General features: G+C 42.2%; 2 protein-coding genes across 6 annotated transcripts in view; one reads left to right on the top strand and one right to left on the bottom strand.

The window, feature by feature from the left end:
- Positions 1-6,319: 6,319 nt before the first annotated feature.
- Positions 6,320-20,150, bottom strand: LSM3 (LSM3 homolog, U6 small nuclear RNA and mRNA degradation associated). Its single transcript, XM_082747993.1, has 4 exons — positions 20,044-20,150; positions 17,165-17,275; positions 14,469-14,564; positions 6,320-6,744 (listed from the first exon to the last, which is right to left on the bottom strand). The coding sequence occupies exons 1-4, from the start codon at positions 20,062-20,064 to the stop codon at positions 6,664-6,666; spliced, it is 309 nt and encodes a 102-aa protein (XP_082604119.1). The 5' UTR covers positions 20,065-20,150; the 3' UTR covers positions 6,320-6,663.
- A 41-nt stretch (positions 20,151-20,191) lies between these two features.
- Positions 20,192-27,707, top strand: part of XPC (XPC complex subunit, DNA damage recognition and repair factor) — a 51,449-nt gene continuing 43,933 nt past the window's right edge. Inside the window, exons 1-2 of one of the 5 annotated variants that reach the window (XM_082747915.1) lie at positions 20,192-20,242; positions 26,264-26,459. Coding sequence is in view for 2 of the 5 variants with exons in the window: in XM_082747913.1 (XP_082604039.1) it covers positions 20,352-20,454; positions 26,264-26,459 (299 nt within the window). In the remaining 3 variants the exon portion in view is untranslated. Of the gene's footprint in view, positions 20,455-26,263; positions 26,460-27,707 lie in introns of all 5 variants that reach the window. The other 4 variants (XM_082747913.1, XM_082747914.1, XM_082747917.1 and 1 more) reach the window with 4 other exon arrangements.

The raw sequence follows: 27,707 nt of genomic DNA, 5'->3' as shown, positions 1-27,707 counted from the left end.
CACGGTACAGATGAAGACACTGAGGCTTCGAGCAGGTAAAAGAATCTGCTCTGCGGAGGGGTAGCATCCGGCCTCAAACCCTGACCAAAGCGCTCTCCAGCCGCCAGTCAACTACACGCTAAGGACAGAGAGCTGACAACAGCCATCTCATCTAGAATGTGGCCTTGTCGGCAATCTCATTTTAGCTTGACAGGATGTGGGCACAATCAGAATGGCATTTCACCTTACAGCTTGCTCCCCGGGGCCTAAACAGCATGTTGTTTTCTTTCCTTCGTTGGAATTCCACAAACTGTTTAGAGTTAAGAAAATAAATGGCACAGACTTTGCTGGCCAGTATTAACACACACTGCAAACCAAGAAGAGTTGCAGTTGAAAAGCGTAGAGTGCAGTGCCACCTGGTGTTGACAATCAAGATAGGTAAGTTTCGGTGCCCTGGCTCCTCTGGAAGCTGCTCAACTACAAGTCCCTCAGGGGTAAAACTCTCCCCTGCATTTCCCTTTGGGTGAGGAATGGAGACTCGAAAGGCTAAAAGGACCCCCAAAATTAGCAGAACAGGAGATGAGAGCCAAGTCCTATTTTTGATTTCTAACTCTGTCTTTTCCCGACTGAAGGGGAGAGAGCACCGTCATTTTGCCCTTGGTGGAGATGGCCTACTAGCTCCTATAGGGACTAAATGGCAGCTGGCCCTCAGCAGGAAGACCTCTCCCTTTGAAAAGGAGAATGACCTTGCTGGCAGTGATGACCTCCCACAAGAACATGCCTCTTGTAAAGATCTCCTTCATCCCTCTCCAGAAGAGAAGAAGAAAAACACAAGTGCCAGCCCCAGTTCCTACACTTCAGGGAAGGAAGAGCCCAGCATGCTCTTAAGTCACCGCCCTCTGTAGCTGGGCACAAACAGTAGTTGCTCCACTCTGCTCTGCCAGCTCACGGGAGGAAAGACAAGTCTTGCAGAAGGTTGCTGCTTCAGACACAGGCAGCCTTCTGAACCAAGATGAGTGGAAAACCATCCCAAGAAACACATTTTGGATAAGAAGAAAAAAAAAAAAAAAAAAGAAGGGATGTGACGTAGCACGCAAGTAGAAGTTAGGGGACCCTGTACTGCTGCACAAATTAAACCTTGGGTAACTCCAAGGACTACAGTGTGAGCAGCGCTTGCCAGAGTGAGTCACACAGTGGCATAAGTTGAGGTTCTAGAACTAGATTAGCTTGGACTTGCTTGTGGTGGTCGGCAGGTCTTTTTCAATCTTGGCCTCTTCCTCCCCATGTGTACAACGAAGGTGCTGAATTACACCTGGACCATTGAGGTCGCTGGGATCTGGTCCCTCTCTGACCTCATCTCCTTGGCTCACTCTCCTCCCACCTACTGGCCTCCTTGCTGACCCTCTGTTCTTGCCTCAGAGCTTCTGCATGGGTTCCAATGCTGTTTTGCCAATTCCCAACGGGGCCAGCTCCCTCTAGCTCTGCAGATGTCTGCTCAAATGTTACCTGGTTGGACAACCTTTCTCTGAGCCTCCCTGATATTCTGCCTTCTTCTCTGCTACTGTCATGCTCCTTTTCCTTACCATCCATGTCTTTCGTAGCACTTAGCATTGTGTACTCATTTTGTTTTGTTTGGTCCTCTATTGACAGAGCCTGGCAGTTAGTAGACTTTGATAACAATTTTTAATTGATTGAATTAAATTATTTCACATTCATGATCCTCCTGCAAACTATCTAGGGAGAAAAAGAGTGGGGATAGTTGGACTAAGATGAATGAGTGACCTTAGAAAACGGAATGGGCCTCCAATACAGTCTCCACTTCTGTGGTTTCTGTAACTGGTGCGTGTGATGTGTCAAGGGACATTCCAGGCACTATCCTAGGCCATTTATATAAATGCTTTCCAGTCCTTACAGCTTACAGCTTCAGGCATATATAATTTGCCTAGCTGGTACATGGCACAGCTAGAATTTAAAGCCAGGTTTATGACTCTACCACACTTCCAGACTCTCTGGTTAGTTTTCCTACCCACCAAGGGCAACTCTGTGGAGATGCTGTCAACATCCAGAGCCCAGATCCCCACAGGCTTGTAGGTGGGTGGGATGGGAGCCAAGAAAAGAATTTCTCTGGGGTCATCAATACCAGGAACTGCAGTGGGGCATGTTGCTTCCACATCCAGCAAGCTTCGAGAAGCAGCCAAGAAAATAAGAATCTACATGCTCTGGGTATTAAAAGTGAGCAATGGATCTAAAAGGAATTTAAAACACTTGGCCTTGGCTTCCTCATTTCTTGGTGTTAGGTTTCCATGTAAATTGATAACTAGTTTGGTGTCTATAGTTGGCACATACTGTTATTCTCAGGTAAATGGTAATGGAGACGAGATGACTGGGGCAAAGAAGTGGGAAGCATTGTCCAGTTCTATGGAGGACATCACAACATCTGGAAAAGTGTGCCAAGTTCACCTTGGAAGTGTTATTTGCCATGAACAGATAAAGAAATTGTGGTGTATATGTATATGTGTATGTGTGTGTGTGTGTGTGTATTAATCATCCATAAATGGAAATCCTTTCATTTGAAACATGGGTAGACCTTGAGGGAGTTACACTAAGTGAAATAAGCCAAAGACAAATACTACATGGTACCACTTATATGTGGAACTTAAAAGAAAGAAAGAAATCAAACCTTTGGAGATTAGAATAATAGTTTTCAGGGGCTGGGGTTGGGGAAATAGGGAGAGGCTGGTAAGGGTGAGTAAGGTCTGAGGATCTAATGTAATACATGGCAACTAGAATTGATGACCCTATATTGTATAACTGCAACGTGCTCAGAGAGAACTTAAATGTTCTCACCACCAACAAAAAACAAAACCCCCAAACAAATAAATGAAACAAAAAAACTGTGAGGTGATGGATGTGTCACTTAACTACATGGTGACAGTCCTTTCACAATGTATACATCTATCAAATCGCACAAGCATTTTATGAGTCTTGTAATTTTTTCAATAATACCACCATAAAGCTGGAGAGAAAATAGTACCATTTGCTCCTTCCACCCAGAGTGTTGTCACTGGTTTTCCTGTGACTCAATGACTCATTTAGCATTTACTAAAGACAAACTCTTGGCCAGGTCCCATGCCAGGGGTTGTGGGTACACTGTCCTTGCTCTTAAGCAGCCACCTGTCTTGTGGGGCTGTGTACTTCACTCACATCCTACAAGTAACCCACCTGCTTCAGAGCTCAAGGACTCCAGTACCTCCACTCAGCCCAATACCCTCCTGTGTGGCAGTTCCCGCCACACCTAACTCCCAGAGGAGACTCCAGCTATCATCAGGCCCAGTCATGGAATAAGTCTAAGCTCCACCCACGCTGACTTCCCCTCAGGATCCAGGACCTCCTACTAGATTCCAGAGCAATGGCTTCAAATCAGGGTGTCCACTCTAGGGTGTGTTCCAAGAAATCTTACCAGTTATCAAGTAAATTAAAGGAGTCTTTTGTCCATAAATTAGGAGACTATAAGTCACCTCTATCTAACAGGCATTTTTTGTCCTCAGCTCCCATCCACCCTTTCCTCAGGTTCCCTTTAGAGAACTACCCCCTTTATGCACAGGCCATAGGGCTCAGGTAGGGCTAATCTTGCTTATTTCCAGTATGGGGGTGTGGCTCAGGCCTGTCAGAGCCCTGCATTCTCATGACCATGATGACTGGCTGTGGACCTGCACATGAACCAACTGAGAGTGAGACCACTGCTATTGGCTGGTAGGTTGTAAGCCTGCTCTGCTACAGGGTAGCGCTTGTCCATATAGTTCATTGGAACTGAGTGGCAGAAACACCACCTGGGCCTCTTGATTCTGCCAGAATGACTCCTGGAATTTCCAGTTCTTTTCCTGGTTCAACACAGGTGAGCATTGCTCCCTGGCTGGCAAACACTCCCAGTGGAACATTCCTCTCCTGACTATAGGCTAAATGCATTGTGGGTAATAGGTATTTTTGTAATAAAAGGGTGTATGAAACCAGTTTCTCCCTTGGGGTACAGGAAGAGTTTATGCAGATCTTTAAAAAAACCACTATTTGAAATGTATGAAAATTGTCCACTTGTACCTAATGATTTTAATCTAACTCGAGATACTTGAGTTACTTGGGTTTCAATTTGGGCACATTTCATCTCAAAGATAAATGCATGGTCCTATATTTTGTCTGTCCATCTTCCTTTGTAGGAAGCAATGACAATTCGTAACAATCTCCTTCAGGAAACCACCAAGACAGGGATCTAAGTATGGCATCTGCTGGAGAGACTTCCAAAGGAGAGATGGTCAGAAGGCTCCTCTTGAGCTATGTGACACCATGTTGCAGAAACCTCATCACCAGCTCCAATGACCACAGGATGTCCAGCTGGCTGGAGCTCAGAGTGCTGTGCGGAATGTGAGTCCAAGGCATGGCTCCAGGGTGCCCTCATATTGTGTAAGCCCTCAGAGGGCAGCACTGTGCAGCCTTGATGAGGGCTGTGTCAGGATGCTGCTTGAGCTGTCCCTGTTGCAGAATGAGTGCTGACATACCCTCCAGGTAGGTAGCAAGAACCACGAAAGTGCTCCCCAAACGCACACTGCCTCCTTTTCCTCTGTCTGGTAACATGCAAGTGGTTATCCTGCAGCTGATCTTTTATGGTCCCTCTCCCTGTATCTTAGCAGCCAGGAGGTGGGTGGATGTTTGTTATGTTGCAGCTGAGTCTTACTGGCACATGACGGCAGCAGTGTGATTTTAAAGGCCCACGGTTTCTAGAAACCTTGGTATGTGAACAACACCCCTCACTGCCAAAAGTTCTAGTATAATCTATCACTCTAGGAAAAAAGGAGAAAGATGATCAAGAACAGAAGTATCCAGGGTCTAATCATGGATATCAGAAGCCACTAAAATAAACACAGCCCTGGAAAGAACTAGACGGTGTGGCAGAGCAAGAGGACCAGATGGCCAGTCATGTCAGGGCTGTGGTGGGCATTAGGTGCAATATACTACCCAGAGCCAGGGGTGTCCACAAAATGCTTGATAAGAGCCCAGCAGATTCACACCTACTGCCCCATGCTAGCTATAGGACCACAGGCAAGCAACACGAGCTCTTTAAGTTTCACTGTCTTGTAACATTCTGTAGGAGAGTTGTCATAAAGACTAAATAGGGATACACACACAAACCACTTTTGCCAGGTATACTTCGTTCAGTACATTATGGTAATCATCCTAGATCATCATCTAGGCAAGAGTTCTACTAGGAAAGGGTGATCCAAAGGATCGGCCATTTGCTACCACCAGAAGCACAGGTCCCATTTTTTCCTATACTGAACAGGCTAATGTAAACAGGTTACCTCCCGGAATACTGAAGCCCAAGGACAAATTGTGGGGGTAAGCAGAAGCAAAGGAAGGTTCTCTCTTGTCTATTCACATAAGATAAAACCTGCCAGCTTGCCCACACTTGTCTTCCCCCTTCCATTAACTTGTAGGGACAAGTACAATAAATAATGAAAATAAAATCTTTTTACACAATGTTTAACCAAAGTGTCCTTCCTGCACATGGCTTAAAATATTGTGCGTAATTAGCATATCGTGCTGGGTAATAGATTAACAAACACACATCCAGCATATTTACAGGCAAGCCATCCACATTATCAGATTTTCTACAGTTCAAAATGGTACAACCTACTAAGTAGATGATGTCAAGTTCTAATTCCTGCATAAATAAAGTTTTAGAGACTGCAAAACATACATACTTTCCTCTTTCCCTTTCAAGCATGAACTGCTGACTGAAGCTAGAAATAAAAGGAGCTTTGTTTTATTGTGCAACTCAGGTATGTTGTTGTAGACCTGTCACCAATAATGGCCTGTGATCCAAGAGGGGAAAAATGTTCTGTGAGTCTTAAAATATGGGCAGCATTGGTAGAGAGGACCAAGCTGAACCACACTGGTGTATAACTACCAGAGCCTGACCTTAGAGATCAGTCAGACTGAGCAGAAGTAACAGAAATCATGCTTCACAGCTCATGGCCACATTAACATTTACAATGGCATGATACCTCCCCCACAGCCACCTGCCCACTCAACATGTTCTTTGGGCTCTCTTCTCTATGCTCTTATGACATCCTATATATGCATTATTACATCAGCACGTATCTCCCTGTCCTCCAATTCTTGGTTTAAAGAACTGCTTACCCAGAAGACTCAAGGAAGGACACATATTGGCAAAACTGTAGTTTTCAATACTCCCCTTGGTGTCTCAAACCTAGTGCATGCACAGATAAATGTGTACAAATTAAGTCAATGTAAGATGTGTGCTTAAAGAATTCACAAGACAGGAGACTGCATGAAAAAAAATATGTATCAAAAAAGGAAACCATAAGTTTAATTTAAAAGAAAAGCAAACCCAGAAATTGTCTGAGAAAACAACAGAACAAATTAATTCCTGAAAAGAGTTCTGCATCTTGGCGATCACATTTATTGAAAGCACTGGAAAAAAAATTAAAATGCCCGTTAGCGTGCAGAATTTTTGAATTATCTGTAAATCAACTCATTTCAGGAGTGGAAGAATCCTTGGTCACTTCTTAATATCCAAATTTACGCAGGTTTCTCTTTTGAATGTCTTCTACATTTAAAGAGGCAATCATACAAAAACTCCTATATTCCAGACACGATAAATTCTTTGTTTCAGCCAACTCTTAATGGAGGGGCAACTAGTACAACACCATCTCCCCGGACAAAAAGCATCGGAATATTCCGTTTTGTTGACTGGAAGAGGAAAACAAAAACACAAGACATTTATAACAAATACATAGTAGCATTTTTATTTTTTGAGAAATTTGAAAACAAAACAAAAAATAACATAGATTCACCATAACACAAATTGATTTGAAAACCTGACCACTTACTTACCTTTGTAGCACAATGAACCATTGAATTAACTGTTTACTTGTTTCTTCTAGATGTCAACAATTGGGGCAAAGTGGAGCTATCCACCAAAATCCATTCTCTTCCCCTTCCTGGCACACAGCTACATTAATCATGTTCCCCTGCAACCAGGTGCAGCCATAGGATTGGGTTTTAACAAATTGGAAGAAAACACAAGTGACTGACCCATTAACCTTTTATGAATGTCTCTCTGTGGTCTTCCCCACATGACTAGATGGGACTCAGATAATGAACTCTGAAGATGGCAGGGCCATAGGACAGAGGAAGCCTGGGTCCTTGACTGAGCATGTGGAAGAAAGCAATGCTAAACTCAAACTCCACTCAGGACTGTTATGTGGGTGAGAAATAAAATTCTGCTGTGCTGAGTCATTTGCTGGTGCTTCCATGTGCCATTGTACTCACACATGCGGAATGAGTACCCTGGGGGCACTAGCCTACAGGTTGAGACTTGGGAAGTAAGGAAACAGATAACGAATATCTAAAATCCTCTTATGCCTTGGCAAAACGTGGGGTACAACTGTTACCTGCAATGACTTGGTAAGTAGTCTAAGGGCCTCCTAAACCTAAAGGTTCTAGGGAAAGAGGTTGGAAAAGCCAAATGTTAGTTGCTGATGCACTCAGCAGGGTAGTATAAGAGATAAGCCCAGGCAAGACTGAGCTGGTTTTCAAGCAAAGATTACAAGAAATAGGATTCACTGGTTCAAAAAGCCAACTGCCTTTAGATCCAGAACTATAGACAATAAACAAGAACAAAAGCTTTGAGGACCAAGCCTAGTAAACCTTCTCAGTTAAACAAACTCAGCCCTGAGGCAAGGATCAGATTAAGGGTGCTGCCTTCCCACCCAAATTTAGGCAAATTGCGTTAAAGGCCAATGTTAATTAGAGAGAGGAACAGGGGGAAGAAACTAAATTGCGGCATCAGCAAGCCACGTATAGGCAAGAACTTTGAGGTTACTGGCCCATAGAACTGTCTGCAAGTGAAAAGATCAGACACAGGTGAAGTCCTAAGCTTTTAAGAATTTGCATTCAAAGAAACTAAACCTGGCTAAAAAAGCCCTTGACTATTTGTTTTCCACCAAAAGCAAGAACTTGACTGTGAAAACTCTGCAGCCCCCACTTAGGGTTGCCAGATTTAGCAAATAAAAATACAGACTGCTTATGGGACGCCTGAGTGGCTCAGATGGTTGGACGACTGCCTTCGGCTCAAGTCATGATCCTGGAATCCCAGGATGGAGTCCCGCATCGGGCTCCCAGCTCCACGGGGAGTCTGCTTCTCCCTCTGACCTTCTCCTCGCTCATGCTCGCTCTCACTGTCTCTCTCTCAAATAAATAAAATCTAAAACAAAACAAAAAAAACCCCAGACTGCTTAATTAAATTTGAATTCCACATAAATAGAAAAGAATTTTCTTGGTGTAAATATGTTCCAAATACCACATGGGACACACTTGACCTAAAAGACATTACTTTTACCAGCAGGTCAGGAACAATTCTCCAGGGGATTCTGCTCTGTTTCCATTCCAAAGAGAGGTTTTTTTTGGGGGGTGGGGTGGGTAGGAGGGGGCAATTATCCTGTCCCTGCTCTGCTACAGAGGATGTGGGAGGGGCAATGGTAATTAATTCATTCTTTTTAGGTTCTAGGAATACCACAAGTAAGCACATGTAGATACCTGCCTCTGCCAGGCAGAAAGCATTAGTAAGAGCAGTTGTAGAGAGCAAGATGGAGTCCTTCATGTTGCGCGGGGGGGGGGGGGGGGGGGGGGCGCGTCAAGCAGTGACAGGAGCTTAAGTGGACTGCAGCTACCTGATATTACCGACACCAGAACCAGATGATGATACCCCAGAACTGACAGCAAGCAGAAGCAGAGGAGATGTACAGGGGCCCAAGACTGATCAAATCCCTTCAAAACGGAAGGAATTTTGCAGCAAACTGTCAAGACGGCCTCAGATAAGGGCCCCTCCCTCCGTCGTCTGACCACTTCAAAAGGGCAGCTGCCGCCAGAGGCTCTCTGTCCGACTTATCTCCACACAGAACTGAGAACCTTTACTGAACATCAGAAGCAGCAAGTGCCAAGAGCTGACCTGGACTGGACGAGCTTTTATCTCCACTGTGCCTCCACAGACTCACTTGGCGTTTGGTTTGTTAACTTCCGGCCCTCTGTGTTATCTTGTTTGCTGTGTGGCCTGTCTTGTGCTCTGCTTTGTGTACTGTGTAAGAAGCCAAGTTAATCACGGGGTGAAATGTCATTGAGTTTGGAATCCCGAACCTGCTTTATAATTAAGTTAGCCTTGCTTCGTGACTGAATAAAGCTGACATCGGGGAGAGACACAACTCTTGTGTCTTCAGTGTACACGTTCATAGTGTGCTCATGATGACTGTGTTTTCATAACTTTTTTTAAAATGTGAAAACCACATTTTACGAGCTTCTTGGGTACTGGAACTAACGTAAAAGGAGAATCCCTCACTAAATTTCTATATTTACTAGTATGCTAAACTCAAGTACACTTATCTATCACTGAAAAAGTAATCTAACTCTTCCCTGTAACACTCAGGACGGTGGCTCTCAATCGTGCATAAAGAATCACCTCTTTACCAGCTCCTAAGACAGTTTCCTAGGCTCCAAGCCCAGAGTCTCATTTAGGAGGTCAGGGTGTGGCCCATGAGTTTGCATTTCAAACACAGTGGAGGGTGATGCCAAAGCTCCGGCTTTAAGGTGCATACTCTAAGAAGCACTCTCTGAGAAACAAGTATCATGTGACTGCTGTTATGAAGCAGTTATTCCTTCTGGTTTCCTTCCACTTGCAAAAGGTATGCTTAGTTCAAGGGCAGCAAGTTTAGTGAAAGAGTCCGTGTTCATCAAAATAATTGATATATTTTACTTAAATTTCTTACTCAGTGGTCATATTTCTGAACTAAAAAGTTCCTTCCCTTCCTGTGGAATCCACTTCATCTGTAATGATTCTCCATTAATTCAATGATAGTTTTCTGGAGATTCAGTGAACAGAAATGAACATGGCAGCATCTTCCAAGACAAGTAGCTTCTACGATTGCCCTTAATGATTCTCATGCTTCCTGGTGTTCACAACCTTGTGAAATCCTCTCCTTTTGAGTGTGGGTGAAACTTATGCCTTGCTTCTAACCAACATAATACAGCAAAGGTAATGGGAGTCACTATCATAATTAGATTCCATAAAAAAGTTGACTTCCATCTTGCTAGCCAACTCTCTCACTAGGTTTGATGAAGCAAGCTGCCAAGTAGTGAAGACCCAATGGCAAAAATGGAGGCTTTCAGTCCAACATCAATGTGAATGAGATTGGAAGCAGATTCTTCCTCAGCTGAGCCTTTAGATGAGACTCCAGCCCTTGCGTAGCCTCATCAAAGACCCTGAAGCAGAAGACCCAGCTATGCTGCGTCTGGACACCTGACCTATAGAAATGGTAAGGTAATAAATGTATGTGCTTTTAAGCTTTTAAGTTTTGGGGTAATCTGTTATGTAGCAATATGCATTCTTAAGGCAAAAAGTACTATGCTTATTTAAGTTTGGGAAATACTGCATACTATATACTTTTCTGGAGATAGTACTGCCAATTAGCTTTAACCTAGGCCTATTTTACTGAGCTATTAGAATTATACATGATGTATATAAAATGCATGGCACAGCACTTGACATATAGCAAGCATTCAGCAAAGGTTAACTCTCCAATCCCTCTCATTTCCACTTGTTTACTGTTAGAGTAAGTTTACCTTATGACAGAATACTTGTCCATATTCTAGTGTTATCTCTCTGAAGCTATTTTGCCTAACTGCTCACATTCAAGGCACCCACAATTTTTCTGTATAGTGGGCACTTTCTAAGTTAGATTTTAAAGCACACCATAGCAGGGACAGAGCATGGTCTGCCAGATCCTAGAGATTTATAGAACGGGCAGTCTACCCATGTTAGCTCAGCTACTCCTGAGCTCTCCAAAAGAACTAGTGCCATACTGCTAACTTGAAGATACCACTGTCCATCAATTCCATCGTCAACTACTTTGAGCCCCAGGCCCTAATACATAGAAATGAACCCAACAGGCTTTGAAGGCAGTTAGGCTGGTATTGGAAAATCTTACCATATCTCTTCCTAGCTGAACCTGGGTTTCCTAGGCTACAAAGTTGGAATAACACTGCTGGCCTGTTACCGGATTAAATGTAATAAAATCTGTAAATCTTTGGCTCACAGCAATTATTCAACATGTCTTAGTTTCCTTTACCCCATTTCTCTGTTCTCTTCCTGGATATTTTCCCCTCTACTTTTATCTCTTTTTTGTTCTTAGACTTATTATCTTTTGACTTTGCTGTGGTATAAAAGCAAAAAGCATTCACAAGTAACTGTACTTCAAAATTTGAATTTTGATCTTTTCCTGGTCTTAGTTATATGCAGTACAACACTCTCCCGTCATGCTGGGCAGTGGCAGCAACCACAGCTCCCAGTCAGCCATATGATCAAGAGGGTCAACAACCAATATACTTAACAACCATTCTGTTTTTCACTTTCAGTACTTTATTCAATAAACTACATGGATTATGCAACACTTTATTAAAAACTAGGCTTTGTGGTAGATGATTTTGGGCAACTACAGGCTAACGTAAGTGTTCTGAGACATTTAAGGTAGGCTAGGCTAGGCTAGGCTAAGATACAATGTTTGGTAGGTGTATTAAATGTATTTTCAACTTAGAGTGGGTTTGTCAGGCTGTAACCCCACTGTATGTTAAGAAGATCTATACTTTATCTCTGTTATCTCTCCTACTGCCCTCTCCCATACTCCTCTAACAATCTGCACATATACTCGTCACCTGTAGCTAACATGGCACTACTGGGAACAGTATGAGTAATGTCCTGGGCTCTGCTATCAAATAGCTCACAAGATGAAAAGGGTTATAGAAATGAAGAGTCAGTAAGATCAGTGTCAGCTGAGAGTACCAAAGGTTAGACGACCCAACCAAAGGAGGAAATGACCAAAGGAAGAAAGAAGGCCCAGGTGGTCAGAGATAAAGTGTCACTGAGGAGTTGGGACTGAGGCAGTTCTTGAAACAGGCTTTGCAGAAAAAAAGAAAAGGGCAACGTTCCAGTTAGGGGGCACATTATGGGAAAAAAAATAGAAGCAGGATTACAGAGAGCACACTTTGAAGACTCAAGTGGACCACTATGGCCAGAGGAGTCATCCGAGAGGAGACTAGAAAGTTTCAATCACACTGAAGAGGGTCTTAACCTAGCCTGAACTTGTGCTTTGCTCTATAGGCCACAGAAAGCTTTAAATGTCTCTAAGCATGAATGTAACAAATGAAAGCATTGTGTGAGACAGTTACTTTGGCACTCAGTTGTGCATGGGCTGAAATGGAGGTGGACATAAAGGGAAATACCTAAGTGAGTCATGGCAATAGGAAAGAAAATGACACATTTAAATCAGCATGAAGGAAGAATCAACTAATTAGTTATTGATCAGTGTGACTGAAAGAGAGAAGTCCAAGAAAATTCTGCAATTTATGGTCTAAATAGTAGAAAATAGTGAACAGAAACAGGGAATTGAAAATGACTTGTTTTGAAGGTGAAGAACACCAGCAATTTAGCTTTAGAGGCACCGAGTTCAAGATAACATCAAAAGGGAAAATATTTTCAGTTAGAATACTGGATATGAAAGAGTGAAGATCAGAAAAAGAAAGTAACTGCAGATACAGATTTATCCACAATCACAATGGCCACCAATCACCACATGCCAGAGCTTTACACATACCAAATTTAGTGCATTTTGTTGTTATCCTGGGAGGTGGGCATAGTTGTCACTTTACAGAAGCCTCCGAAGCTTAGGAAGTTTCTCTAGCTTGCCTAAGGTCATGAAACTAATCACCAGCAGCAAACATTTGAGCCTAGATCTATGAAGAGCCCAAGCTTTGGTGCTGTACTGATTATTGGTATGGACTCCGGGCTTATCACATAGGATAGTGACTAAATGATGGATCTGAGGGGAAAAAAAACGTAGATCAAAATTTAAAAGCCCATGTTTACAGGAAGAAAGGAAGAAAATTTGTAAAGGAGTCAGCAGTGGTTGAAGACAGAAAGCCAGGATAAAGCAGAACTACAAAAACCAACAAATGCTAACAACTGAACACTTACTATGTGCCTATTGCTAATCTAAAGGCTTTTCACATAACCTCTCAATGAATCCTAAATAGCTGTATAAAGTGGGTCCTATTACCAACTCCATTTTATAGGTAAGGACACTTGTCACAGACAGGTTGGGTAGTGTAATAAAATTAAATAGCTGGTCTGCGAAGGAGTCAAGATTTAAATCCAGTCCTACACTCTCAGTCTATGTTTTAAACCACTATGCTCTAGGAGCATCAGACTGGCTTCCCAATACTTAGAAGATTTAAGTGTAATTTTCTTCTTTTATATTGAACAATGAAATATGCCAACATTCAGAAGATCTGCATAACTTCACAAACTAATATTTTCCAAATGATAAGTGTCATGCCTGTTGTTACAGAATCCTGCATTGTAACAAATCCGCTGAAAGGACGAAAGTAGACCAATGAATTTGCATATAATAAGAGTATGAGAAGTTCACTGATAATGGTCTCAGATGCCACAATGCAATTAACTTTCTTTTTTCAAGATTTTATTTATTTGTCAGAGAGAGAGAGAGAGAACACACAAGCAGGGGAAGTGGCAGTGGTTGAAGGGAGAGAAGCAGGCTTCCCACTGAGCAAGGAGCCCAATGCAGGACTCCAGCCCAGGACCCTGGGATTATGATGTGAGGCAGATGCTTAACCAACTGAGTCACCTAGGCATCCGGCATCTAAGCTTTAAGAAACTACCACTTGTTGAGTTTTAACATAGCATCAAAGGCGAATATCCACAAAAAATACTCCTCCTTTTTCTAACTACCTCTCTGTGAGGCTGCATTTTCTTCAACAGTAACATACATAACAGATTAAGTGCAGAGAAAGGTATGAGAATCTAGATGTCATCAAATAAGCCAGGTATGAAAGAAATTTGCAAACAGGTACAATAAAGATGCTTCTCACCATTTTTAGTTATTGTTAAATAAGAATGTTACTTATGCTAACATGTACTAGGCTTACTATTAATTTTAAGGAGTACTTTTAGAATTTCTCAGTTTTAGTTTTTATAGCTCAGATCCATATCAAACATTAGCAACATTGTCCAGCATTACTCTCATATATTAGCATACATAGGCATCTTACACTCTCATGTATCCATGAACCCTGGCAACCCTATGAGGTAGTGGTAGTATTCCCACTTAAGAATGAGGAAATTAAATCTCCCAAGTTAATTCCCTGGCCCAGTGTATCCTAGATAGGACATGGCCAGACCAGTACTAGAAACCAGGTCTGTCTGACCCCAAAGCTTTTACATTTGATTGCTATACTTTACTGAGCCCTATTAGGTATCCAATCATGACAGGCTTCCTGTAAGTGTGAAGCTGCTGGAGACTAAGAACAATTGACATTTTAAAAGTGAGGAACAGAACTGCATGACTTACTTTATATATCTCTTCGTATGTTTCCTCGTCAATTTCTATAGTAGTCACAGTTTCTTCCACATCTCCCAATATCATATTTAAATGCTGATCATAAGCCTGAAGTGGAAAGGTGAGGGACCAAGAAATTTAATAATCAAATTAAGAAACTATGAACAGGTCTTTTGCACAATACTTATACCACAAATTTTATATGCAAGCAAAGAATAACTCTGCTAGTAATATACTGTTTCTTCACAAATTATTTCCAGTGATAATTTAATTAACCTGATAAAAGTACAAAGCTGTTTATATGAGTTTACGCAAAATAACTTGAAATTATTTTTTTTAAAGTATCCACCTTACTGGTCATCCAAGGCAATCACATCATTTCTAATATTTAATTATGAAAAAAGGGAAATTCATCACTTTTCAGTAGACTTCTTTCAATTCCCTCTGGAACAGCATGACAGGAAAGAGACAGTAAAGGAAATAAAATTCTTCAACTGCTAAGACGATGGCACTGCAGTCTCCCAAAGGCACAGGATACTACCCTTCAACCCTCCCTGTCCTAACCACCACCATGTAAAGTAAGTAGAGCAACACCCTGCCCACTGAAAATCTAGCCAAAATAAATTGTGTTTGGCACTTGTGGGCTCAATCAATAAATGCTGCAATTCTGATATTCAGGGATGTCCTCAATCCAAACTCCAAAGCTCATGTATTTTACTGAAAGGTGAAACTCCAGGGGCCTTATTCAGAACCCACTGAGGCTTACCTGTAACAGTATTAATTAAATGGCTGACCAGACTGTATGAAAATAAAAGCAGCCAATCAGCCACGTGGGGAACTGGTAGCAAAGCACACTAACAGAGCAAAAATCTATACGAGGGCCAAAAAACAAACACACGAAGTTTGAGGGCCATTTAGTATAGAGGTAATCAAATCTAGCGGGGAACAGAAGCAGCCTCTGAGAGCTCAGACAACATAACAGACCGGGAGTGCCTGTCCACGTGCCACCGGCCCACATGATTAAGCGCTATTCTATTTTTCTTGGCAAAATTGCCACTATTCCATTTCTGGGGGTCCCTCTTCTCGTAAAGCTAGCTGTGTATTAAGGCTACTGTCTCCCTAGGTCCCTACTTCCTCTCCAAGTACAGGAGGTCCTTCACTTTAGGTTTTATGGAAAGTAAAAATCAAAGTACTTAAAAGAGTAGGGCTGCAGTCAAAAGGCCTAGTTCCTATTCTGGCCCTTCCTTTACTGGCTGTTAAACTTCAAGCAGGTAACTTCACCTTTCTGAGCCTGAGCTTCTTCAAATGCAAAACAGGATTAATAAGTATCTACTCTCACAGAATTGTTCTAAAGGTTAAATGAAGTATTGCAGACAAAACACTTATTTATTTATTTTTTAAAATTTTTTCATTCGAGGGGCACCTGCATGGCTCAGTGGGTTAAAGCCTCTGCCCTCGGCTCAGGTCATGATCTCAGGGTCCTGGGATTGAGTCCTGCATCAGGCTCCCTGCTCAGCAGTGAGCCTGCTTCCCCCTCTCTCTGCCAGCCTCTCTGTCTGCTTGTGATCTGGCAAATAAATAAATAAAACCTTAAAAAAAATATTTCATTCATTTATTTGAGAGAAGAGCAGGAGGAGAGGCAGAAGGAGAGGGACAGACTCTGTGCTGAATGTGGAGGCTGAGGTGTGGCTCAATCCCATGACCCTGAGATCATGACCTGAGACAAAATCAAGAGTTGAACGCGTAACTGATTGAACCACTCGGGTGCCCCCATACAAAACATTTATAATAAATGCACTTGGCATGTAATTAATGCTCAATAAATACTAGCTATTTTAAATCACTTTAAGGCAGAATGGCAGTAATAAAAACAATATACTCAGGAAACGAACGAGTTGCCAAGAAAGGGCAAAAGGTTCAGTATACTCTCTTTTGAATAAATAGCGCCACTTCAAAGGACCAAACCTGTAGAAATATTTGCGGACACACACAAAGAAATATGTATAAAGATATATACCGCAGCATTATTTGTAGTAGCAAGAAATAGAGAACAGTCTTAAAAACTCACTATTACCATATAGAATTCTACGCTGTCATTAAAAAGAATAAAGATTTATATACACTCATGATCAATAATCTCCAAGAAAGATTAAGTGAAAAAGAAAGGGGCTCAAAAACATGTATAGTAAGATCCATTTTTATTTAGAGTTGGTGTATACAGTGCATATATATGCATGTGATCACATATATATGTATATTTGTGTAAATATACAGAAAAGATCTGAAAGACCACAGACCTGATTTTTAAGTGGTTAGCAAAAGAAAAAATGGGATTATACCTTTCACTCTATGTACTTCTATGCTATTTAATTTTTGTCACAAGAAAACAAAAATTTATGTACATGTCAGTAACTGAAAGAACACTGAAGTAAGAATGGAGAGTAAATGCTATTTACAAATAAACAGAAGGAAAGAAATGAAAATGTTCTTTAATAAACACATCATTTCTGTGAGGGGAAAACATGTTAAAAACATAAACAAAATGCAGTTCCATTTGGCTTGTACAAATATGGATGACCTACCTTTCTCTTATCTACACTCAAAATACTCCTCTACACTGGACAGTGTTTATATTTCAAAGGGGTTGGGTTAGTAAGGGATGACAAGGAAATAATCTGATTTCAAGGTAATTTAATAAATTTACTTACATGTAATCTGCCTCGAAGCTCTCTGTCATTTCTCATTTTCACATAAATTCGCTCATCCAGGCTGAGCCTGATGAGATCCAGGGGCTCTTCTACGGTGTTGGTGGTTTGTTGCTGATGAAAGAAAACAGGCTTAGTAATACAGAACTAGGGAGTGCGGTGTTCAAATCATTGCTATACTGTGTGATTGTGGGCAGGTTACTTGACCCCTGTATGCCTCAGTCTCCGAATATGTAAAATGTGAGTAATAATAGTGCCAATCTAATACTGTTGTTGTGAGGCTTAAATGACATGTATGAAGGCTTAGAACAGATCCTGGATCATAGTAAGTGCTGTATAAATGAAGGCTGAAACATACATACACAGGAAGTAGTTATATGGCAAAATAATCATCACTGTATTTGTTGCCTCAAAATCCAAACTGCCTAACCCAATTTCAGTTATGGGAAGTTAGTCTCTGGGACTTTAGCCTTACCTCAAATATCACTTAGTGATTTGAAAAACATCCACTTAATGATTACCACACACACTAGTCAGAATGCTAAGGAAACATGAATGTTTGAGGGAAGATTATGGGTTCAGTTTGGGTCAAGGTTGAGTTTAGGGTACCAACTGGTCACAAGATGAATATACAGAATACTGGTTGAAGGCACTAGCTTTGAAGTCAGGCAGTATGGGTTCAACTCCTGAATCTGATACTTACATGAATTCAAACCTGTATTATCAATTACTTAATTTATGAGACAGTACGTGCTGTCACTTACAGAGGGGCAGAGGGAAAGTCAGAATCTTAAGCAGGGTTCATGCCCAGTGCGCAGCTCCATTTGCAGCTTGATCTGACCCCACCCTGAACCAAAATCAGGAGTCAAATGCTTAACTAACTGAGCCACCGACAGACATCTTGTGATACTTATGAATTCAGATTAAAAATCATGCCATCTCTAATTATCAGCTTCTCTGTTAGTAAAATGAGGAAGCCATGTCTTCCCTTCATAACTTGTGAGTGTAGAATGAGCTAATATACGAAATCAACATATTTAATGTATTTAAAATAGTACCTGGCAATCTGAGAGTACTTAGAAATGGTTCTTGTTATTAACAATTAGAGAACTGTGACGGATCAGGGCTAAGATGACTCTGAGTCATCCAAATGCAAGGGATGGTTGAAGCCAGGAGTTGGTAAGATTATTCAAGGAGTGCTTCTTCAGTGAGTACATTAGGCTAGTGGAGGTATGTGACTGAATGCTACAGGCTCTCAGCTTAAAAAGCTAGATTGGGGTGTGGAGGGGGGTGGGGAACCAAACTAGTTCCCACTCCCAGAAAAACAGGTGTTTGTTAAGGAAGAGCTAACCAACTACGAGATGATAGAGAGGTCAGTCCCTGCCCTCAAGTTCATTCTAGTGGGGAGAGGCATATTAACAAATATACAGTAATACTATAAGATACACACCACAGAGCCCTAGTGCTCCTTTAGGCTTAGTCTAGAATGCCCACTAGCCACATACTCTTCCTCCTGCAGCTTTAAATACTGCCATTTCAAAGAATTAACCAATTCATCTGTTCAGTAAATTATTTGTTCAGTGTTTCCAGCACTGTTCTAAACAGGATGGTCAGGACGGTGCCCAGAACTCCTGTTTTTAAAGAACTCATATTCTGGGTGCCTGGATTCAGTAGGTTAAGGATCTGCCTTCAGCTCACCTCATGATCGCAGGTCCTGGGATCATGACCCACCACCGGCTCCCTGCTCAGTGGGGAGTCAGCTTCTCTCTCTACCTCTGCCCCTACCCCTGCTGTGCTCTAACAAGTAAAATCTTTAAAAATTAAAAAAAAAAAAAACCAACAAAAAACCCCCTCATATTCTGGAAGGAAAGATAAAACACTGAATAACGAAGAGTATATTTAATATTAACAACATGTTATGAAGAAAAATCAAGGCGACTAAGAAAGAGTGCTGTTTTACGTAGGCGGCCACATGAGTCCTGCTTAAGGCGGAGATTTCAGGAGAAAGCTTAAGTTGCAGCCTCACCCATAGATATATCTGAGGAAAAGGATTTTGGGGGAAAAGAAGAGCAGATGAGAAAGCCTGAAGGACCATCAACTTATTTTATAGACCGATTCCTTGCTTGTTTTCCTCATACCACATTACAGTTCCTACCTATTGCACATGTTTCTATTATCTGCCATTCCCCAGAATATAAGCTCCAAATGGGGATAGGGATGTTCGTCAATGCCGGTGTCTCTGGTGCACAGAACGGTATCTAACCATATAAAGCCGATGTTTACTACGTATCTGTTGGATAGATGAAACTGCTGCGCTCAATAATCGGAACTACTGGGGCGCCTGGGTGGCTCAGTGGGTTAAAGCCTCTGCCTTCGGCTCAGGTCATGATCCCAGGGTCCTGCGATCGAGCCCCGAGTCGGGCTCTCTGCTCAGCAGGGAGCCTGCTTCCTCCTCTCTCTGTGTCTGCCTCTGCCTACCTGTGATCTCTGTCTGTCAAATAAATAAAATCTTTAAAAAAAATAATCGTAACTAGTAAGCCTTATTATCACGCTTTCTATCAGAATCAGTAAGGCAGGCAGGGATAATAATTCTCACCCTGCAGACGAAGATGAGATTCAAGAGAAAGGAAGTTAACAACATGAAGAATAACTAGTTTTCAGGCTGGCTTCGGAAAGGAAAACATCTCAGGGCCTGAGACAAAATTCGGAGGGGGCGCGGTTACCAAGAGGCAGCTTAAAGCCGGGATAACCCAGAAACAGGCGGCATGACAGGCCACCTTCCGGGGAGGCTGGAGAAGGTAGCCCTAGTACGCAAAGCCCAGCGGGGCCAGGACCCATAGCGAAGAAGTCCTCCTGGAGCGAGCGACTCAGAACCCACTCACCTGGTCCACGTCGTCCGCCATGTTTCAAACCCTGCGCCCTTTCCCGCCTCTCGCGGGAGTACGCGAGCCCCTCGTTATTGTCTCCGGAAATGCGAAAACGCAATGCGACGGAAGGAGAACATACTGCTACGCGCCGTCTTGCTTCGTAGGGTTTGTATTGGTCATTTGAGGCTGGGCGGAGCTTCATGGGCTTAATTAGGTCCGTAAGGCAGGGGCGTTGCGGCGTCTTTTCCCCTGTGGGGCGGAGTCCGCTTTCAGCTTTCCGTGGTGTGGTGCGTCACTCTCTAGGGGAGTCTTGCCTGGGCAATATGGTTCGGAAGCGCGCGGCCGGTAGGGAGCCGCAAGGACGCGAACCCTGCGGCCGGAAGGCCAAGGGCGAGAGCATGGCCGGGCGTGAGGAGAAGGAGGCGGGTGAGAGCGAGATCTAGCCGGGCTTAGGGGGATATGCTGGCGGAGGGCAGGAGGCAAGGTGTGGGGAGCGGGGAGGCCGGGCTCTGGGAGGTGGGGGGCGTAGGCTGCCCCGTGTCCATCTTCCCGGAGGAGACGACATTACGCTGCAAGGGGAGACAGGCGGTTGTGTCGGTGCTCTGGTCCTTACCGACGTCGCTGCTCATTAGTCCTCGTGAGGAGTGATGCACCCTAGGCGTTCCCCCTGGAGCTCTGCCTGGCCATTGGCTCTCGCGCGTAGCTTCTTTCTTCCTCCCTGTTACCCACAGGATACGGTCCAGCCTCCTGCAGATGCAAACAGCTGAATAGGGAAAAAGGCATTGCAGTTGTTTGTGGTCCCAGAAGACGGATGGACCCGAGTGCTGTAGTTTGCAGACTCCCAGAATAATATCTTCAGTTAAATCTCACCCCAGAGTTCCAGATTCGGATCCAATCTGACTTCTCCACCTGGATATCAAATATATTTCTTATATTTGTCAAGGGCAAAGCAAAACTCCTGATTTCCCCCTTTAAACCTATTTCCCCACCTTTTCCCATTCTGAATATATGGCAGTTCAGAAATTAAATTAGCTCTTAAGCACACCTTTCCCTTACAGGTACACATCTAATCCATCTGTATCTCAAATCTCTTCACCTCACTTTGTTTCCACAGTCACAATCCCTGCCTAAAGCCACCATTACTTTTCAGTTGAATGATTACAGATCCCTCTTTACTGGACTCCCGAGTTTCTTTTATCCCCCTGCAGTGGTTTTCCCACCCAGGAGCCCAGGTGATTAAAAAAAAAAATCGAATCATGCCATGTTCCTCTGATAGACCTGTGGCTTTCCATTGCTCTTGGCCTAAACTCCAAATTCCTTACCATGGCTTGCAAGACCTTACATGATTTGGCTGCTGCTGCTTCTCTTGTAGTCTCCTATGACTCTGCCAGATACCCTCTCTACTGGCTTCCTTTCTATTCTTCAGACATGCCATGTTGTTTCTCACCGTGAGCCTTAGGCTTTGATGTTCCTTTCTCCATGGCTCTAGGGTGGCAGATTTCTTCTGTTCCTTCAGAAATCACACCACTTGGAGTGCCTTAGCTAAGGTGATCTTCCCCAGGTACTCTTTACCACAGGCCCTAACAGCCTCTGTCACATAATGTAATGATCTTGTTAATTTACTTCTTTTTTGCTTCCCACAATTTAAGTTTATGAAACATGTTTTATTTTTGCTGTGTCCTATATTGTTCTCTCTTGCTGTGCATTTATTAAGTGCTCAGTAAATATTTTAAATAATTGCATAATGCATGCTGTAGAAGGGATTTCTGGGGTTCTTAAAATAATCTGTGTGGATTAGGTAACCAGCAAGGACTCCTATGACCCTAGATTTAATAATCCTGTGATTCTTTACATAAGTTTATCATCCATTAGTACATAGGCAAATGGAAGTCATTTCTAAACTTAGAAGGTGATTTACCTCATGGTTAATGCTATGAGTTCTACTTTATTCATTTACTCATTCAGATGACATTTTTGGGATACCTGATATGTGCTGTGCACACGCTAGTTGACGTGAGAGAGATTACTTGGAGGAGCTTAAAGTTCCGTAGTGTTGATGTTTACAAAAAATACTCAAGACAGTGTGATACATTGGAAGAAGCTAGCAGGCTTTGTGGCTTCTGAAGGAATAATAAATTTGGAGAGATTGGGAAATGCTCTCTAAAGGAGTTATGTTTGATCTGCGACTTTGAGAATGAGTAACATTTCAGCAAATGGCTATGAAAGGGGTTTTTATTTCCAGTCAGAATATATTCTGAATATGTGGCAGTTTAAAAATTAGAAGAAGTTGTAATCTGATGGAAATTCCTCCTGCCTGGGTACCATTCCTTCCTGCTAAACACTTTATCTGGATGCCAAATCCAAATGCCAAACACTTTATTTGGTGCAGCTCCAACAATTAGTTGTTCATATGTACTTGTGTAAATTATTTTGGACAAGTAGTTTAGCCGCTCTGAAACATACTACTGTCTTTCAGGGTGGTTGTGAGTTTTCAGTGAGATAGGCACTCCTGCCATGGTCCATATCAGGCAATCAGATGGGCTAGCTTCTATCAGTTCAGCTTAGGTGTAGGCAAGGATGTTCCCAAGCTTCACTGAAACTCAGCTGGAGGAGCTAACCGGTGAGCAGCTTCCAGGAAGAGTTACTACTTCTGCTGTGCTTGGGTGGAGGAAAAATTTGGCTGTGGTTTGGGCTACAGGTGACACTGACTCAGTGACCTTCAGTGTGGTTTCTAGCAGCACCTCAGTGCATGCCAAGATGACCCCTGGCATCATTTAACATTTAGGTTCAAAGAAAATGGTCTTCCACAGTATTTCCGTGTTTCTATTAGGGCATCTCTAATTTCTTTTTTTTTAATTTTTTTTCAAAAGATGTTATTTATTTATTTGACAGAGATCACAAGTAGGCAGAGAGGCAGGCAGAGAGAGAGAGGAGGAAGCAGGCTCTCCCCTGAGCAGAGAGCCCGATGTGGGGCTCGATCCCAGGACTCTGAGATCATGACCCGAGCTGAAGGCAGAGGCTTTAACTCACTGAGCCACCCAGGTGCCCCTCTAATTTCTTCATGTTTCTTCATTGTGTTAATGCTTTCATTGATATGACTCATTAATTCCTTCAACAAATATTTACTGAGCACCTGCTATTTCCAGAGACTGTTCTAGGCACTAAAATTCTAGTAGTGAATGGGTCAGGCAAGGTCCCTGCTGTCACGATGCTTACAGTTTGTGGGGAGGTCTTGGTAGGGCAGACAATAAAAAGTTAAATAAGTTCACATGGTGATGAGAGTTATGAAAAGACTTAAAGGTGATAGAACTGACATGGGGGTGGCAGGTTCGGGGGGAAGTAAGTCAGAGTCAGTGGTCCAGGGACACCTATTTTGAGGAGGTGAAACTTTGAATCAATTAGGGTCCTGAAGGAGCTTTTCAAAGGAAGTTCTCAGAGAAGAGTTATAGGCAGAGGAATCAATATGTTTAAAGACTTAGGAGGAAAGGAAATGTGGTTGGCACACGACTGGTCACAGTGAGAAGCAAGTAGTAGGAATTGAGGCAGGAAAGGTAAGCAGGACCCTTGTCTGGAAACCAAGTTAAGGAGTTCATATTTTATTCTAAGTACTTGCAGTTTTAAGCAGGTATTTAAAAACCTCAATAGAAGGCTAAGAAGACCAAAGTGATAATTCCTGCCCTTCTAAAATTAACATATTGAGCTCAAGGAGACTGGTTAGGTAGCTCTAGATCTTAAGAGAGGCCTAGAAAATAGCCTCTGGATTCTCTGGGACCCCAAAAGTGTAAAGAATTAAAAAAAAAAAAAGTAACCTGTATTTCTGCTATCCAGAAATAATGGCATATTTCCTTCTCATCTGTTTCTCTAAGTAGTGGAAACCATACTGTAAAAACAATTTTGCATGTTTAACATTTTATCATGTCATTTCCTCTGTCTTAAAAGATGACTGAGTTAATATTCTAATGTATGTGCATAATGATTATATCATGGTTGGGCATGCAGATTTTAAAAATTTTACGGGTATTAGAGTAGTCCCCCCTCTTATTTGCAGGGATATATATTCCAAGACCCCCCCAACCTAGTGGATTCTTGAAACATGGGTGGTACGAAACCTTGTATATGCTGTGTTTTTTTCCTATATGTTCATACCTATGATAAAGTTTAATTGACACATTAGGCACAGTAAGAGATTAATAGCCAATAATAATAAAATAGAACAGTTAAAGCAATATACTATAGCCGAAGTTATATGAATATGTTCTCTTTCTCTCAAAGTATCTTAATTGTATTGTACTCAGCCTTCTAATTCTTAAAGTGAATGTGAGATGATAAAATGCTTAGTGACTGAGTGAATGACTTAGGCATTGTGACATAGTCTTAGGCTACTCTTGTCCTTCAGGAGAGTGTCAGAAGGGGGATCATTGGCTTCTACCCTGGTTGGTCCCTTCCCTGCACCAATTGAAACCACAGATGGGGGGAATGATTGAAAATAATCGTGTGGAAATTTTTCTTGATTCAGAGTTTTTTGTTTCCATTCTTGCCCGCCTTCTGACTCGTTTAACTCTTTCTTCAAAGCACAAAAATGGACACAGTTGTACTTTTTTAACCAACTATATAACTTTGGTGTGGAAGAAATGGTGCTTTTGAGTTATCCTCCCACCTGTGTTTTTAGATTAGTAAAAATGAAGCATTTCACACCTTTGTTTCACATGTGTTCATAGAGGGCTAAAAAGTGTAAAAAGATCCAAAAATCCTGATGTCAGGAACATCCTACTCAAACTGTCAAGTCATAAACCTTTAAGCAGCTTCTGGCCTTAGAATAAGAAGCGTCTCAGATTGGAAAGAATTTTGAAATTGTTTGTGTTTTGGTAAGAATGTTTATTTTTATTTTTATTTTTTTAAAAGATTTATTTATTTATTTGACAGAGAGAGATTACAAGTAGGCAGAGAGGCAGGCAGAGAGAGAGAGGAGGAAGCAGGCTCCCTGCTGAGCAGAGAGCCCGATGCGGGACTTGATTCCAGGACCCTGAGATCATGACCTGAGCCGAAGGCAGTGGCTTAACCCACTGAGCCACCCGGGCGCCCTGGTTAGAATGTTTAAAGCATGAGAATGCCTGAATTCCTTTTATAAAACATTGTAAAGAAACTGAACTGAATTAGTGATTTTATCTAGTGTTAGAACAAATGCCCTACTACTAGGAGAAATCTATTAAAATTATTATTTTATTTAGATGGAAAGCTTTTCTCCCATGCAAGAGTATATTCTTGGGGAATAGAAATATCTATCAGTAGAGTCAGTAGGACAAAACATAAATGAAAGGAATGAACAATCTGATATTAGGTTAGTATTGCTGCTCCTTTTAGAACCTCAAAAACAACTAAAGTATTTTTGTTTTCCAAAATTAACTGAAGTGGTCACCCAAAGACAAAGGAAGATGCTTTATTTCAGATTCAAGATTATTTTTATGAATATATTTGCAAAATAGAAGATATCTTTCCCTGCTGTGTTATTCTTTATTGAAAATTGATTTATCAATATATTAAGAAACAGACCATACCTTTAGTTACCCTAATTTAACTAAAGCCAGCAGCCTGTACATTTTTAAAATCTCCCTTTATCAAAACAATTGTTTTAAGGAAATAAAGGTATTTTTGAATTACTACTATCTTATTCCAACCCTAAGCTTGCTGAGATGGATGGTATATGAGTATACTTTTGGGTTAGATTAGAAAGGTTTTATGAAGTATATTTTGAGCAGGATTTGGTTTTGAAAGATAGTAGAAGCATGGATTAGTAATAGTTTGTGATAAAACTTGGACATGTTTATGAGCTCAAAACATTTACTTAATAAATAGGTTTAGGTTACTCCTAAAGTAACTAGTCTTGGCAAGTAATAAGTAAGCAAGGTATTACTTAGCAGATTGATGTATTTTTCCTTCCTGGCTATTCGCTGAAATTTGAGATTTGGAAGCCAGGTTTTACTAGGGTTATGTGGCATTTCTTGTAACCTCACGAGGGAATGGAATAAACCCCGATAAAGGAAGCTGGTTTTTACTGGGAGTGCAGGGTGTATACTGGGCTGGAGGCTGGTTGTGGAATAAGTGGAATGGTGTCCCAGCGATGGAGATGGGGTCTGGAGGGAGGTGACAGAAGAGGGATTTCCATCACCTGCCTGTGAAGGCACACTGCTTCTGCCTTTCCTGTGTTTCTTACCTTGTGTTCTTTGTGGTCATCTAGATGTCTTGGAAGACGACAAACCGTTAAAGACAAGCCTTCTCTCCAAAGTCTCACAAGGAAAGAGGAAGAGAGGCTGCAGTGATCCTGGTGGCCCTGCCCACGGTCCAGCCAAAAAGAAAGTGGCCAAGGTGACTGTTAAATCTGAAAACCCCACAGTTGTGAAAGATGAAGCCCTCAGCGATGGGGAGGAGTTCAGGTGAGATGGCTGAAAAGCTTCCAGCCAGGTCTTGATTCTGTCCCTCTGGAAGTGTGAGTCTCTTTTTGCTGTCACTGGTATCTGTGCCCAAGATGGCATCTTTAAGCTCCTCCAGCTGGAGCTCAGACCACTAGTAAGATTCTTCACAATTACAGTAGACCCTTGACCAACCAGGTTGGAACTGCATGGCTCCACTTCTACATGGAGGTTTTTTTTTTTTTTGTCAAATACCTTAGTAAGTATTGTAAATGTAGTTTTTCTTGTAACTTTTAAAAAATGTGTCCTTCTCTAGCTTACTTTACTGGAAGGATACAGTATATAAAATGTATAACATACAAAATATATGTTCAATCAACTGTATGTTATTGGTAAGGCTTCCAGTCAACAGTAGCCTAGTAGTAGTAGTTTTAGGGGTATCGTAAGTTCTGTGCAGATGTTTGATTGTGCAAGTGGTCAGTGCCCTAACCCTGTGTTATTCAAGGGTCAGCTTTGTATTGTTTGCCTCCCAGACTTTTTGGATGACAGCGATGGTCAACAGAAAGGCATTTATCCGTGGTTACACAACTGGACAGTGGCAAAAACCAGATGAGATTTAGGCCTCTGACTTGGTCCAGTGCTCTTTATACTACACAGTGATACTACATACCTAAGATACTGGCCTGCCATTCCAGCTTTCACCTGTACTGCTCTCCACAAGTTCTCTCTGCTCCCACCCAACTGGACTTCTTGTCGCTCTCTTGCCACATGCTCAGACTTTTCTGCCTCTGAAGCGTGCTCGTTCTTCCTGCTATAGGAATGCTTTCTTCCACCTGGAAGATGTGGATCAGAATCCGTCCACTCGACAGTTTTCACTGATTCTTCCCCTTTTTTCTCCTCTGATTTCTTGCATTTATTTGTGCCTAGGTCATGTATCTTGGCTTACTACCCTGCAGGCTTTCTGAAGCCTGGAGCCAGCCACACCTGGTTTGTTTTTGTAGGCCCTGTGGCATCTAGGGCAGGGCCTTTTGTTGGGCTGAATTTGCAGTTGAGTAAACATGCATAGTAATGTGTGGTGAACAGTAACTACAAGCCTTGTGAACACTTGATTGTTCACCTTTCAGGAAAGTTGTGGGGAGGGGTGGAAGAGGCAGAACAGAGAGGTAGTAGTTCCTTCAGAAACCAGTCTTCCATCTTCATGCTGGCTTTCCCTGCAGCTTGCAGTCCTGGCAGAGGAAGGCAGCCCAGGAGAGGGCCAGCAGTAGACAGGCC

This window comes from Mustela nivalis, assembly GCF_964662115.1.
Source record: "Mustela nivalis genome assembly, chromosome: 1".
NCBI classification, from domain to species: domain Eukaryota; kingdom Metazoa; phylum Chordata; class Mammalia; order Carnivora; family Mustelidae; genus Mustela; species Mustela nivalis.
The sequence above is the reverse complement of the archived record's forward strand: the minus strand, read 5'-3'. Positions and strand labels throughout refer to the sequence as shown.